Raw genomic sequence first — 17567 nt, forward strand, 5'->3', positions numbered from 1 at the left:
TATATATATAGTATTTTCTATTTTTATTTTAATTTTTTCAATTATTTTAGTCTTAAAAAACTTGGCATTGTTAGAACAAGGTTTAAATCAATAATAATGTTTTTTTTTTCATATAAAAATACAGCATGCAGTAGCATCAAACAATGGTGTAAACTTCATTCAGTGTAAATTGTGATAATAGTAATTCATAATTGCAATTTCAATTTCAAGGGAATAATCGACAATTATGTTTATTGTCATAATCGTGCAGCCCTAACTTGGACGTTCATCTAACATTTTTTTAAATGTAACCATTTGTTTCAGAGAACATTCAAAAGTAACGTTTGCATAATGTATACAAAATGATCAAATGGAATGTTCATTTAACACTTTTGAAACATTTAAACACGGGACATTTTGTAACTTTCAAGAACATTCCAAAATAATGTTTAATGGGAATTGTCATATTGTCAGTTATTGTCATAATCGTGCAGTCCTAGTGTGTGAATTATATCATTTCTGCACCATTATTGAGTCAAAAAAAATAGCAAAACAATAATAATGATTATAGCATAAAATGCCACATTTAAGAATAAATATCACAACAATATAGCATGCAAATAATTAAATTATATTGTAGTAAACTATGTACCATTTAGATGCTATTATTTAAAAAATGGTAGGTATGCATGCATGTGAGCGGTATTCAGTTAGTCTGCTAGTTTTTCATACTGAAACACAACAGTCTGAAACCATCACACTACTGGCAAGAGCAGCTAAGTTACCAGTTAGTTACTCCCCAACACTTCAGCGTCGGTCCGGGTGCGTGCATCAGCACAATTTATGAGAGGTGGGTCACAGGCTCTCTTGGCCACATCACCCTAAAGTTTCCACTTTGAGAGCCAAGAAAAGAGTCCACACACACAGTTTACTGTTAGACAGACATAATGACCATCAAATGACCAGTAAACACAGCAATCCTGATCCATTATCATTACCTGAACCTGTAGTTTCAGCTTTGATGGTCAATTCATTAAGTTTGTCCCTCAGAACCATTTAACAAACACACATGTGGTTTCAGATGCCCAAATAGAATTAAATAATGTGCAAAAAAATATTATGTGAATCAGTACGCAACAATAAATGTTTAAATAAGATATAATGTAACACTGTCACCTGACCTCCCAAAGCTACATGTTTAATTTGGAAATCTTAGAAATAAAGATGCATTTTCTGCACTTCATAACACATCAGTCTTTTATTACTTCACTTCAAATGTCACAGAACAGCAGGTCTGGTATCTGACCCGACTGCATTAACCATCCTAGAGAAAGTTTCTCTGAGAATCGCTTTTCAAAGTGACGAGGCAATGACGGGGAGGAATTTACTGCCTGGTTTTACAAGAGAAGAACTGATGTGAAGTACATGTGTGTGTGGACGGACAGAGAAGCACACACCGCTTCATACCGAAGAGGTCAAATCCCAAACCAGGTCTGGTGTAAACAACCTCAGGATTATATTTAAGACTTCTGATTAATCACTGATCGTCAACACTAATAAATGGCATACAGCCGCCATAGAAGAACATGTAAATGTCACTGCATTAAATATCGTCAAAGCAAATCCTAGCAAAACATTTCACCAAAGGATGTTCATTAGAATTTTAAATCATAAAATAATGACTACAGAGGCAGTTTATCAACATTTTAGACTAAATTCATTTAAACGAATTAGAAACCTTTGTGTCTTCATTAGTAAATTTGAAATACTTGATATTTAGTTTTCTAGTGCAGTGATATTCACACATTTGTAAGTGTGATTTATACCTCTAAACACTTTCTGGGCCGTTGCATAATGAACGAAGGACGTACTGTAGGCAGTGACCTTGAGCCTGATTTGGAGGTGTATATATATATCACATCCAAGTTGTGCTATTGGAATAAAATGCATCCGAGTGGGATGAAAGCATGGATGAGATAACGTGGCTGTAACAGGGATATTTTCTTGACAAAGACACAAAGAGCTCTGTGTCATGTGGGATCCATGCCGAACGAAATCTAAGACACAAGATGAAAGAAAGAGATGCATTGAAAGAGACAGTGTTCGCATAGTGCTCCTGATGTGCACCAGTGCACCATTTAATGCAATACTCATATTTATGCTGCATGCACTATGTACATGCATATATAATTAATTGCAAATGTAAATGCAAGCTTTTGTGTGTATATACTGTATATGTAAACAGTATAGTAGAGCAGTAGAAAAACAGTAGGAAACGCTTGTTTTAGAGGTTGTTTGGAGCTGGTCTATATCTCTTGTTCTCCTAAACCACACCTGTGTTTATTCTGAATTCTCAGTCCATTTTTTTTTTGAATGAAGGAGAGAGGGTGTGTTTTTTTTTCAAACACACACACACACACACTTAGAGTCACACACACCTGTGTTTGCAGGTGGTTCAGCTGGAGTATGTATAGAGAACACCTGGAGAAAGAGAGCGATAGAGCGAGACAGAGAGCGAGCACGCATGGGGCTTTTTACGCTGTAAACCAAGGACTTAATTATAGTTGTGCTGATAAGAAGAGAAAGGGGATCTCGTGTGTCATGCCTTTCCTGAGGCTGGATTGCAGGATCTGTTCTGGCCTGTCAAGACCACCGTTTCCCACAATCCCTTTGGCATGTCTACAAGTGCTGGAATGCCTGACTCATTTTGGTGAATCGGTTCTTTCAAACTGTTCGTTGCAATGAACCAGTTCAAAATATGATTCATTAGCTACTTTACACTTTCACACAAAACCTGGGCCCATATTCACAAAACATTTGACATCTTACCACTAAGAGTTCTCCTACATAGCACTAAATGTTTTTAGCAAAGAGTTTTCTCTTAAAAGCTGTTCACAAAGCTGCTGAGACAAACTTGTACTAAGGAATCGAGAGAAGGTTTAAGCTAAGAGTAAGGGGGCGGGGTTGACCTCGTTGCTATGGGTGTTGTCAGCATGCTTATTAACTATGCACACAGTGATTGGCTGATAGGGGTCTCTGTCATACAAATATTGTAGAGTGCAATATTATGTTCGAATAAAGATTTTAAAGTGCAAGCTAAGTGTCACTAATTAAACAAATATATGTTCAGCTAATTGTCAGCCTCTTACATGTGTGCTTCTCATAATTAGTGAATGTGCATATAAACAGCCTTTTAATTAACAGAGTAGAATAATCAGGGCTGATTGTAAGACATGCAAACGTAAAAGAAAACCAAACTGGATGCAAGCACAGCTGTGACTTCATGCCCAGCTGGTTAATGAAAACAAGCATATAATCAAAAGGAACTTGGAGTTGGGACAGCCTCCGAAACCAAAGGTGATACCTTCATAAAAGCTCATTATCGTCAAATATTTGTGGCTTGGTCTTAGGAGTCGTCTTCACTATTCCTGACGTTTCATAGATTTAGGAGCTAGTTTTAGCGCTAAAACTCTTTGTGAAATACTTACCATTATAAGATTTTCTCCTGAATCAGTGAGTTATGAGCTACTTTTAGCCTTAAGATGTTTTGTGAATACGTGGGCCCTGATGATTTATCATAATTATTCTGCTTATCTGTTAAGTTGTAAACAGATGTAAATAATACCATAATAGCATACTATTTTATTTTATCAGATAACTTATTAGGTTTCATTTAAGTTAGGATGCTGCCTTTGTAGGCAACAAGGCAACAAGTGATATTTAATTGTATTTTATTTATTGTTTTTGTAATATTTTGAATTAGTTTTTTATTATTATTTTTATATTTAAATTTTGGTTGTTGTTGTTAATTTTTTTTTATTTTTTATTAGTTTTATCTTTTTCAAAATAAAATATTATTATTAATTTTAATTTAAGGTTTATTTTTAGTTCTTTTATTATATCAAGTTGAACTAAAAGGAAAAGAGAAATGACATATATTATTATTAATTTTAATTTAAGGTTTATTTTTAGTTCTTTTATTATATCATGTTGGAATATTATTTTTTATTTATTTATTTTTATTTTTAATTTAATTTAATTTAATTTAATTTAATATTTAATTGTTAATTTTTAATTTTATTGTTAGTTTATGATATTTACCCACAAAATCAGCCCGAATCAATCCGAATTCAATTTTTCAAAGTTGTTTGTGAACCAGTTCAATGAAAAGATCCGACTCACAAGACTGATTCGTTCCCAAATCAGACATCCCTCACATGAGACATAAACACTGCGTTCACATGCTGGTAATCACACTCATATTTAGAGTATTTCATGGGAAAGATATCATTACAGCCCTCTGGACTCCCAAAAGCAGACAAAAATAAAGCGTCTCATTCACTGTCCCGTTCATTCAGAAGCACTACTGCCAATTCTACAATTGAAGAAATATAATGGATCATTGAAGTGTGACACAGACATCCTGTTTAATGTGGCAGTATGGCCTGAAGCATGAGAAACAGTTGGGAATACACACACACACACATAGGGTCTCAATGTCAACGCTCTGGTGAGTTCTCACAGACTGGACTGAAGGCGATTTTTATCCCCTCTTTTTTTTAATAGTCCATCGGCCACTGATGCCCACAAAACAGCTGGATTTCCCATCAGCCCATGAGAGAAATAAAGGATCGGACAGAGAGAGGAAAAGAAAACAAGTAGTGTAATGTAACCACTGGATTCATTATCATTTTATTTTATATTGCACACATTTATTTTAAATTGCACACATGTGGAAATATTTTCAAAATATATTGCGAAATATTTATATATCACATTAAAATCTGCCAAACATATATTTTTGGGGGGGTTAAACTGATATACTATTATAGTTTTTATTAATATTTCAAATCTGTTTTATATTTATATTTTCCATTTTAAATGTATTTTATTCATTTACTTAAAATTAATTTGTCATTTTTAGTATTTTTTTATATTTATAATTTTTATTCAAGTTTATTTCAGTTTTATTTATTTTAGTACATTAAGTTAAGCTACATTAAAATGAGAAATGTTGCCTTGGCAACTAGCTAAAATAAAAAAAATCTATTATATTTTACTTTGTTTATTTTATTTTAAGTAAAGAAAATGTTCTTATGGTTTTAATTTTAGTTTCAGTTTTAGTATATTATGTTAACCATGACTGTGATGCAAAAATAAATAAATTAATTAAATTAAATACATTTGTAAGTATGCATCATGGTACTATTTGTTTTATTAAATTAAATGTATGTATTTTTAAAAATCATTGTGTCCAGATGATTTCCATTACCATTTGACAGATGAGATTTTTTATTGTTGTTTATTGTATTAAAGATAAATGTGTTCAGTTGTCACGAAAACCATCTTAATGATAGGCTCTATATTCTTTATACTATAATCTCTTGATTGTTCCTGTTTATTTTGGGGGTAAAATAACACCTGGATATTGATCAAGAGATTCAACCATACAACAATGTCTCTAACATACAGCTGCTTGAATATGATTCTGAGACTATACAGAAAGAACTCCACAGAAACGTGGCTGGAGGAGGTGGAGGGCTCGTTCTCAAGTGGTGTGGATGGTGGGAGTCCTAAAAAGCTTTAACGGCATGATAAGCCCCTTTCACAAGCTCTTAAACGCTCCTCCCTCTGATAAACCCTCAATGACTGCCGTCTTTGTCCCTCTTTAAACTCCCACCGCTGCAGAAAGTTCAGAGCGCGATCAGCCGTCCTGAAATAATCCTGCCACTCCAAACCCTCCGAACCCCTATTGCTTTGTTTTCACAACAGCCAGATCAGCTAATAACCATCAGCCGTGCGAACAATCGCAGATCAATTCAAAAGACAACAAAACCCATCGCTGCTCCAGGAATCTGCTGCCGAAACTGAGGAAAAGACACTGTTAAAAAAGTCCCATAATAAAAACGTAAATGACTGGCAGCTGCGGCTGCCAAACAAAAAATGTAAAATTAAAGTAAAATATCATAATTGAAAATTCTGTAAAATAACATAATATAATATTATTTTTCTGTAAAACCTTTAATGAAAATTTCTGTAAAATTACAGTTTTTTGCACTTTATTTTAATTAAGATATTTCACTTTAATTTTACAGTTTTTGTTTGGTTTGTTTATTTAAAAAATATATATTTTTATTTTTTTTTTTTTTTTTTACAGTGGACTTTTAAAGGGACGGTTCAGCCAAAATGATCTTTCTGTCATTTTTTTTTCTTTTTTTTATGCAACACAATGCTTGCTGTTTCTATGTAATTATTTGTGAAATTGAATTTCTGTGTGAAAATTGTTTCAAAGTAAATCCTATGCAAGTAAGTAAAGTAAGTCCATATGCAAAATTTCAAGTCTTCAGAAGTCATGCGTCAAACAATTTAATTTGTTAGAACAAATCGTGCATGCACCTGAGGTCTCAAAACTCACATTCAAACACAGTGCTTTGAGATGCATTATGGTTTAAATTCAGTGACGTCCAGTGCTGAATTGATGACGTATTGTTGTAGGCCAAAACCTGGAAACTAGTTTAGAATTTTAGGTTCCATTGTTCCAAAATCAAAGGGAATTTTGTGATTGAAATAAGGTCTGTGCTCCATTGTTCCAAAATCAAAGGGAATTTTGTGATTGAAATACATCAGTGATGTGTGTTTTTGAAAGTTTTACTATTCTTTAAAAAGTTGGTTGCTTACTAAATGGGACTACAGAGGTTATCGCAGACATTAAACCTCATCACTGCGAATAGCTAAACTCATCTACTTACTAACTGCTTTTCCAGCCTCATCATGTCTATAACCATGACCTTTGACCACAAAAATCAGTCATAAGGGGTCAATTTTTCAAATTGAGATTTATACGTCATCTGAAAGCTGAATAAATAATCTCTCCATTGATGTGTGGTTTGTTAGGAGGACAATATTTGGCCGAGATTCAACTATTTGAAAATCTGAAATCTGAGGGAGCAAAACAATCTAATATTAAGAAAACGCGCCTTTAAAGTTGTCCAAATGAAGTCCTTAGCAATGCATATTACTAATCAAAAATTCAGTTTTAATATATTTACAGTAGGAACTGTACAAAATATCTTCATGGAACATGATCTTTACTTAATATCCTAATGATTTTTGGCATAAAAGAAAAATCTATAATTTTGACCCATACAATGTATTGTTGTCTATTGCTACAAATATACCTTGTGCTACTTATGACTGCTTTTGTGCTGCAGGGTCACAATTGTGCTCTTGCAAAAAAAAAAAAAAAAAAAAAAAAAAAAAAAAAAAATTTTAATAAAGACAATAATGTCTTATTTGTTTAATAAAAAAGTTTTCAGGAAATATGCAACCATAGTTTGTTTATAGTTTATGTTTAGCTTTTTACTTCTTCTGATTGTTTTTAGTCTTCTTTGAAGGTGTGTTTATTTATGAAGAGTCTTTAGTTTTGATGAACAAAATGTGTGAGAATCACCAAAGACCGACTAAAAATCTACTTTTGTTGGTCACAGACCTTATTTTCTAAATAATGATCCAACAGAAAAGCAGATTGGTTGGTTTTTTCTCAAGGCAAACAAATATATCATATTGGGTCTCAGGTGTCTCATAACCAATCACTATGCGGCAAGATTGAATATGCACAAGTTTAAATGAAATTTGAGAGCAAGAGAGCAAATTCTGTGCAAAAGGAGTTACAAATGGTCGAGTAAATAATGAGACTTTCCATCTTAAGGTGAACTGAAGTGAATCGAAACAAAGACAGTTGTCAACACATCAGGTTAATATTCATGATGGAAGCATATAAAGAAATCTGGATTCTTCTAAACGGGGTCAGAGGCCCGACTCCAGGCAAAAACATTCTGGGCAACAGTCGTTCGTTGGTGGTGAGAGAACTATTCGCTGTGGAGCCTCGACATCTGGATTCAATCTTGCACAGCCTGTCTGCGCAGCGGTGGGCGACGAGAAACATCTGGTGGAGCTGATGTCAATTACTGCGTTGTGTTTCCCTTCCGAGATAATCCATCCAACACACACAACCGTGCTCAAACTGCTAAACACAAGAACGGGGTCAATGACATTCACATACACGCACGAAGAGCCATATTTGAGCATGTTTGACATCTTCAGTGCTGGTTTTAACACTCTACAGCATCAAACAGATGAATGAAAGAATGCTCGTGCATGTAAGGTCTGATAAACTAGCATTTGCAAACCATAGAACCCATCTAGGGTGCATCGTGCATCCGTTTTATTACGGTTGGGACTCAAAGGGTTTGGTTAATTGCTAAATGGAAGCAGCTCTCAGCAGTTTGAGAGGAGAACCGTGGAACTGAAGCAGGCCAAGATTGCCTCGTTTAAACACTAACAGCTGCTAAAACCGTAGCGGAGACCCGTACTTCATTCCCCAGACTTCTTATACTCTCTCTTTCTGACGTGCACAAACTCTCCCACGCGACCCGAGCGCCGTGATGCCAGCGCTGGAGACCCCGGCAGCAAGAGCCAAGAGCAATTAAAGCGCTAATTCAAACCTGAAGGGCCCTTTTGTCCTGTGTTTCCTTTCTTCAAGTCAGAGGACCGGAATCTAACCACCCCCAACACACACACACAACGTTCCCGTCTTTCAAGAGCCCTGGCCAAAGCTGGAGGGGAAAATTACACCAAAGTCCTAAGCTTCACATTTCCAACTGGATCTGAACCAAACACTGGCTCACTAAAGAGGGCTGTACATGAGCGTTTAAGTCTCCAGGATGCTGGACAAAATGGTAAATGTGTTGTTTTGGAAATGATCAATTGTATTATCATGATAATACTGTGCTTTTTAAACAACACATAAAAGTTTCACGGTAGTCCATAATTAGATTTTTTGTACCATTTAGCATCAGCATGCTTTCCTCCAGATATTTATGATTTTATTAAGATGTTTCATTGGAAATTATACTGGAATGGCATTTTGGTAGATTGAATGGTTGGTTTTTTAAATGGAATGTAGTTTTACTATTTAATACCGTAACTGTACCATGGCACCACCTACCAATGTTGTTAGTGTAATCTAAAACAAAAACAATTAAAAATGTTTTTTGTTGACTGAAATAAAGGATGAATAATTTCAAATGTAAAAAAAAAAAAAAACCTTTCAACCAAAATTAGAAATATTGCTTTGGCAACTGACTGAAAAAAAAAAAAAAAGTAAAAACAATAAATTAAAGCTAAATAGAATATATAGAATATAGAATATAAATAAATGACAGAAGCACATAATAAAATTGCTAATACTTAAAGTAAAATTAAAATAAAATATAAAATAAAAGCTAATTCAAAACATTAATAAATACTATAATAGTACACAGACTACTAAAATAACAGTGATCTACAGTAATAATACAAATGCACTTTGAGATATAAGCCTACCTTGGCAATAAAAGTTATCTGCCATAAGTATTTACATGGTGCACAAGGGTACTTTAAAAATATCATTGTATATGTCCAAAAAAACTTGAGCTTATGAGCGTAGAATGAAAGTGTTTTGTAAGCATGCAATTTTTTTGTTATATGTGATGTCTGTTTTATTAATTGTAATGACTAGTTTATATATAGATAATTTATCTATCATGTGGTCAAAATGATCATCACATGATCTTCAGCATCATCAGCTTCAGCTACTAGTTCAACGCATTAGTTATTCAGGCCAAGGAAACAAACCCCAAGGGACAAAACAATGCCCTGCGTTATACTTGAGCACGAGGGACCCGACAGCACTGCTGTGGCACCGGGACGTTCATTGTAAACACACACACACACACACACACACACACACACACAGGCCTCCTGTAGATCAGTCCACCGAGCAGCACTAAAGTCCAGATGGTGTGAAACTTTGCTGAAGGGATTAACGCCAAATCCTCCAGTGAGACACAAGAGAGGGGCCCTCAAAACAGATTAGAGCCGGTTTACCACGCTACACAGACAGCTTGCCTGGTCTACCACGGTATTAGCATGAAAATATACTTTGATACTGTATGGGAACCAACCACTGGCACTCTTCTACAGGATGCCTCAGGGCACTTCAAAGAATGACATGATCATCATTATAATGTCCAAACAAACAACAAAACATAGGAGTAGCATGGTCCAAAAAAAGGTAATTCCACTCTTACAAAAAAGAATTGTGGTTATGATATCAATAATCCATGGGTTTATGTGGTACTTCAAGGTACTTTGAAAGATACTATGGTGCTACCAGGGTACTTTGCTTGGTCTGCACTCTTATAATGGTACCAAGTAGTGTTGGGAAGTTTACTTTGGAAATGTAATAGGTAACAAATTACCCTATTTAAATGTAATAAGTGTAACTCTTTCTTTTCTTTTCTAAATTTCTAATGAATAATTTCAACTGTTAAGCATTTTTAAGCATTTAAACCAGGCCGGGTTAACCTCACAGTAGAATTCAACACTTGACAGACTTCTCAAAATCCATCATTACTTGAATTAATTAGGATTATAAAAATGTCATTTTAAAGCGCAGTTACCACAAAATCAGACTTTAGCACCTCCTTTACTTTGAAATTTTGAAATCAAATCTTTGCATCATATTTTAGAGCAGTTGTCAAATGTATAGAAGTAGGCTACACGTTATCACACTTTTAATGATACAGTAAACAACAATTGACCATGCATGGTAATGGTAGTTAAAATACCATAGTTAACACCTCACAAATTGCTTCATAAATTGTCTGAGGGAGGTTCCATATTCATATGACTATTAACATTAACATATGACTGACTATTAACAACCTACAGTCGATACAATACACTTGCAAAGAAAGAACGCGTACATCATGCCTTACAGTAAAAACAATAACAGCGGTATTTACCATGGAAAAATTGCAGTACACCACAAAACGTGTTATTCTCGCTGCTCTGTTGATCTTTTTAGTGTGGCATGCCGCGATATGTGTTACTGTAAGATAAGAGCTGCTAACAAAATGCTGCACACACGCATAATCACGTCACATTAGTGCACTTACATTGAAACGCGCCCGGAATCCCGACCATTGTGATCCTCCTCGCTGTGTGTTTGTGCTTCTTCACTAATAGATCCACGGACTTCAGTGTGTGTGTTTGCGTGTCTGATGGGGGTCTGAATACACTGACAGCATCTCTAGATGTTCATTACTGGAGGTGGAGCTACAGAGACTCTTCTGAACAATAAATCAGAAGCAGTGTGGTGATACCATGGTACAGTCATGATACCAGGTGTTTTTTTATGTACGATAGCAGGATTTTATGTGTCATAAAGAATGATTTGTGTGTATTGTATCATGTCATTTTAAAATGGTATCATGTCCCTTTAAAAAAAAAATGAAAGAATCAAATATATTTTAAAAATAATTAAATAATTAAAAAATAAACACCATTACAAAATGTGTGGGTTTCTACTGGTAATTGGTCACCTTCTATTGGTGGCTTGCTAAAACCAATAAATCCTAATGGAATATGTCCCAAAACACACTACAGAAAACATTTTTTATTTTTTTTCTGATTAAATGTTGACAGTTTATAATGTTTGTAATGGCATTTGTTTGTTTGTTTGTTTGTTTTAATTTGTAGCTACTTCTGGTTTATTCATATAAATTTCAGGACCATGGCATATGTAAAGTATCTTCAATTGAAGTTCACTTGACAAATGAACATATAAAAATATAGGCTAAATATTCCATACAGTCTTTCAATTAATATCAATAAACCTGTATACAAAATATATTTTAGTATTATGCATATATTATTATAGTTTGTTTCATATATTTGTATTTCTTAACATTTTGAATTAAGTTTTTTATATTTTCAGTTGTCATTTAAATTAATTCTTTGTTTAATATATTTGTATTTATTAAACAAGTACAACAACACTGATGTATATAAATTATATTTTAGAAAATGAATTAGTAGTTTAAAAATTTTAGATGAAATAAAGCATCTCACAATATAAATGAGTGATCTGAGTGCAGATGTGTAAAATGTAGTAATTTCTTACATATATATGCATCTATGTGTGAATTAATAGATTTTTTTCTTAATAGATTCTTATATGGATGTTTTTGTTGTTTGTTTTGGTTGCAATAGAGTGTAAAAAAGGGTTACATATTACAGGGTTCCTGAAGTGGCTGTGTTGGGTCTGTGTTGATGTTGTGTCCATCCACGTCCTCATATGTTGGTGGTGTCTCTAAACAGGATGAGAGTCTCTCCCTCCTCCTGCTGCCTCCCACATGAACACATGTCGCTCATTCTTTCCCAGTCCCCTCACGAGTCGCCACCTGCTTCTGAGCGTGCGGCACAGCTGCTGACCAACAACAACAAATTAACACCCACCGTCCGTCCTGCGCCTCCTCTTTACTGATGCATGTGGAAAAGATGCTCTTCCTCGTACACTTAAAGTGTCATCGCAATAGATGCAGAATATAAAAGCAAGAGTCATTTATAGAACATAAATTTGAACAAATACACCTAAATATAACATTTGCCAAAAATAAGTTTGTTAGTAGTTTTGATGAATATTTGATCTTTTTTAGCATTTTAATTTAAGTTAAAGTTTTGAATATAATATTTTTGTTAGTTGTTTTTGTTAGTATTTTTTATTTTTTTTTGATCTATTTGTTTCATTTGATGAATATTTGATCTTTTTTATTTTTTTTTTTTTTTTTTTATTTTTTGTAGTTTTTCTTTTTTTTTTTTTTTTTTTTTTTTTGTTGTTTAACAAAACTGAAAATAAGAACAAAACATTGTGCTTTTGTAAAATAATCATAACAAACACGGTGCGCTTTCTGCCGTCTCTGTCTCCGTGAGCAACTTTCTACACATCTCAAATATGAACCGAAACTCAGCAAATACTTAATACAGAGAGATGAGAAATATATTATGTATGGAGTGTATTGTTTTTTTTTGAATTGATTTATTATAGTAGAAAATGAATATTATCTGATTTTGTAATCCATATGAAACTAAAGGGAGGTACAGTCTTTCCCATATCTGAGGTCATTAAGATTCATCTAATTTTCATCGTTTTTGAAACAAGTAATGATATTAGTATTAATCTAGTTTTTAACTTATTTGGAAAGTTAGTTATGACGTGGCTTTATTCAGCGGAGGAGATCATTTCTGTAATTTATTCTTACCTACATTAGTTAACGTGTTATTTTTACATAAACCTGTACGGATTTTACTAGTTGGGCTTTTCCTGAACATCTTGCCAAACTGAAATGTATTATTTAACTTTTCTTAAGCTTTTTTTGTTATTCAGATATTTTGCAGAGTATTTCTATTTGTTAACAAAATAAGGTTACATTTTTTATAAAAATGTTTAAGTACTTGTTTTAAAGCTAAAAGTCTAAACTATTCAATGTTTGACTCAAATTGAAAGAATAAGGAGTTTTATTATTTTTTATTAGATTATGATTTTTATAAATATATAGTTCGTCTATAGCAATTTATAAACAACAAAAACAAATTCAATGGTATATTATATAGTTATAATAAAGGTTTATATAATATATTTAAATTTTTTATTTAATTGTATTAATTTATTTTATTACATTTTTATTTATTTGTTTGTTTATTTTTGTTTGTATGTTTTTTTTTGTTTTTTTTTTTTTTGGTTTTATTTATTTGAAAATAATATGCTATCTAGAATAATAGATGCTGATCTCGAAGACAGTCAGTCCTGTGTTTGTTTGTGGATCATGTTAATGTAATCTTTAAACCTGTGCTAAATTTAATAAGGACTGGCCACCAAAAATCACTAAAACACTAGCTGGTAAGTGATGTTAGTTAAGAGAAAAGACTCAAACGGAGACGTTGCTGCAGACAGACGAAGTAATAAGTGTGCAGCCTATGAATACATCATATGTGTCACTCAGCAGGCCTTTGTGATGATAATTTGTAACGGGCAAATGAAACAGGGTGCATTACGTCAACAAAGACAGAAATACGTTAGTCCGAATGGCAGAAGTCACCCCATCAATGTGACTCGTGCCAGCGCGTGTGTGTGTGTTTGACAGCTGGGCTTGTGTCTCTGAGTGTATGTGTGTCTTTGTCACTGGTCTATTTAGTGCATTAGCAGGTCTTTCACAATGCAACAGCTTGAGAATGACCGAGCGACACACACACACACACACACACACACACACACACACACACACACACACACACACACACACTCGTCTGCCCCTGAGCTCTTGTTCTCCTGCTGTTCTGCTCCTGTGCGTGTGACTGTGTACCTGCTGTTCTCCTGAGGTCCACGCAAAAGGCCGGGGTCAGAAAGGTCAGCAGGCAGACGCCTGGTTAACCCTCCAGGGTAAAGACATCTCCACACACACACACACACGCACACACCACTTCAGGACAGTAAGATTATATGTGAGCAGATGGACACCAGTGACGGCTTATCATCTGCAGACATACAGCATAAATACATACATTTACATTTCTTTTCTTTTTTGTCAGGCAAACACACTGACTGTTTGTGGTGGGCTGCTTGTACTTGGCGAAAATAAAAAATAAAGTTGCGGGTAAAGTTTTTAATTTCACTGTGCAAACACAAGCATTGTTTATATACTATTATAGTTGCTATTATGTGCTTTTTTAATTTTTAATAGTTTTCATTGCTATTTAAGTTTAACTCATTTTTATTTCAGTATTAGTTTTGGTTTTCATTTATTTCAATTTTTCAATTTATTTTCAGTAATTAATGCTTTAATTTAAAATTATTTCAGTTAGTTCCCAAGGGAGCATTGCTAAATTTTGTTTATGTTTAAGTTTTCATCTAATATTTATAGATTTTTATCTAATATTTATATTTAATACATTATTTTAAATTTAATACATTTTTACTAATACATTTTAGCACAAAATGAAAAGTAGTAGTGAACTAACATGAACAAACAACTGATTTAAGCATCATACGGCAGAATAATGCTGAAACTGTGCCTATACTGTGTGTGTATATATAAACATACATATAGACACAGCATCATAAAAACATATCTACACACACACACACACACACACATACACACAAAGACAAAGCAAAGGTACAGAGACAGACATACACAGGTTTGAGACCCCAGACAGACATAAGGATTATGAGAGCAGATGGTATAATGGTAAAAAAACACCCAAACCAAAATATGCAAATATTCATATAACACGCCCAAACACACTCACACACAAACACTCACTCACACACACACACACACACACACACACACACACACACACACACACACACACACACATAACCATCCCGTAGCAGTTTGGGGGAAAAAATTTATACACCAACAAAAACTAATTGAATGTCTAAAAGAATATTAGAAAATCAAGTAAATATGGCCAATAAAAATTATGGAATACTATAGTACAGTATGTAATATAATACCAGCAAAACACTTTCATGAGGGTCCCTTTGTTTATATAATATAATATAATATAATATAATATAATATAATATAATATAATATAATATAATATAATATAATATAATATAATATAATATAATATAATATAATAAAACACACACACAAAATACTAAAATAATAAAGACCACTAAAATTAACGGGAAAATTGTCTAACCAACTAGAACAGATGTAGAAAATTTGTCTTTAAACTCACTATATTTTAATTAAGTCAGATGCCTTTTATACATAGGCCTATTGTTCATTATTGGCTTTGGTGAGTAAATGAAACGGCTGATAACTTTGGAAAGAACAACAGGCTCATTCGTTGTTTTTAATCTGATTTAAGTAAATCAAATCAGCGACTCACTTAAGTGACTGGCCCCATTGATGGAAGTGTTTGTGTTTTTAAACGAATTGACTTCAGTGTTGTTGAAGAATCGATTGACTGAATGATTCAAAATTCTCATAGGCCTATAATACATTCCCTCGTCGCCATCTGAAGAAACTGCAGAAAGAGTCGGCCTATAATAAATTGTCTAGTTCTACTGGTGCAATTATGTAACTGCAGAAAGAGCTGCTGTATAAGCCCATCTCTAATCATTTTGTTTGTTTAGTTTCAGTGTTGTGGAACGAATTGATTAAATAAATTAGTCAATATTTGCTTATTATACTAACACTTGTCGCCATCTACTGGTGCAATTATGTAACTGCAGAAAGAGCTGCTGTATAAGCCCATCGCTAATTGTTTGTTTAGTTTCAGTTTTGTGGAATGAATCGATTGAATAAATGAGTCAATATTCGCTTATTATACTGACACTTGTCGCCATCTACTGGTGCAATTAAGTTTCCCTCGTCGCCATCTGAAGATAAGCCCATCTCTAATCATTTTGTTTGTTTAGTTTCAGTGTTGTGGAATGAATCGATTGAATAAATGAGTCAATATTCACTTATTATACTGACACTTGTCGCCATCTACTGGTGCAATTATGTAACTGCAGAAAGAGTCGCTGTATAAGCCCATCGCTAATCGTTTTGTTTGTTTAGTTTCAGTGTTGTGGAACGAATCGATTAAATAAATTAGTCAATATTTGCTTATTATACTAACACTTGTCGCCATCTACTGGTGCAATTATGTAACTGCAGAAAGAGCTGCTGTATAAGCCCATCTCTAATCATTTTGTTCGTTTAGTTTCAGTGTTGTGGAACGAATCGATTGAATAAATGAGTCAATATTTACTTATTATACTGACACTTGTCGCCATCTACTGGTGCAATTATGTAACTGCAGAAAGAGTCGCTGTATAAGCCCATCGCTAATCGTTTTGTTTGTTTAGTTTCAGTGTTGTGGAGCGAATCGATTGAATAAATGAGTCAATATTCGCTTATTATACTGACACTTGTCACAGTCTACTGGTGCAATTATGTAACTGCAGAAAGAGCTGCTGTATAAGCCCATCTCTAATCATTTTGTTTGTTTAGTTTCAGTGTTGTGGAATGAATCGATTGAATAAATGAGTCAATATTCACTTATTATACTGACACTTGTCGCCATCTACTGGTGCAATTATGTAACTATAGAATGAGTCGCTGTATAAGCCCATCGCTAATCGTTTTGTTTGTTTAGTTTCAGTGTTGTGGAACAAATCGATTGAATAAATGAGTCAATATTCGCTTATTATACTGACACTTGTCGCCATCTACTGGTGCAATTATGTGACTGCAGAAAGAATCTCTGTAAAATCCCCACTTATAATGCTCTGCAACAAACACAGAATGATACAAACAGTATAAATACTATTTCCTCATCTTTTACTGTTGCCAATATTATTTTTTAAAAAAGATTCATTAAAAAAAAAAACAACACTTTAAATCTATAAAAATTAAATCGCTGAACTTTGTCCAGTCACCTATTTAAACAGCAGTGCACAATACAGATTGTATCAAAACAGCTTTACAGTGTTAAACAGGAAAATAATGTTTCAAAAATGCAAACAGTTCAATGCTGAATATGTAATCATTTGATTTTGTCTACATTAACGTCAAATATCTGCATAGGAGGGTCTATTGAGGATTCAGCACAAACCAGTCATTTGTTTTAGTTTCTTGCTAGTATTAGGCATGAGGTTAAAAGAGGAAATTATGTTTCGAATGTTCAATAAACATGAC

At 33.6% G+C, this 17567-nt stretch overlaps 1 protein-coding gene across 1 annotated transcript in view; it reads right to left on the reverse strand.

The window, feature by feature from the left end:
• Positions 1–11120, reverse strand: part of cbfa2t2 (CBFA2/RUNX1 partner transcriptional co-repressor 2) — a 35708-nt gene extending 24588 nt beyond the window's left edge. Inside the window, exon 1 of the mRNA XM_042726674.1 lies at positions 10980–11120. Coding sequence (XP_042582608.1) covers positions 10980–11007 — 28 coding nt within the window. The 5' untranslated portion in view covers positions 11008–11120. The remainder of the gene's footprint in view (positions 1–10979) is intronic.
• Positions 11121–17567: the final 6447 nt, after the last annotated feature.

Source organism: Cyprinus carpio, chromosome B6, assembly GCF_018340385.1.
Source record: "Cyprinus carpio isolate SPL01 chromosome B6, ASM1834038v1, whole genome shotgun sequence".
Classification (NCBI taxonomy): Eukaryota; Metazoa; Chordata; class Actinopteri; order Cypriniformes; family Cyprinidae; genus Cyprinus; species Cyprinus carpio.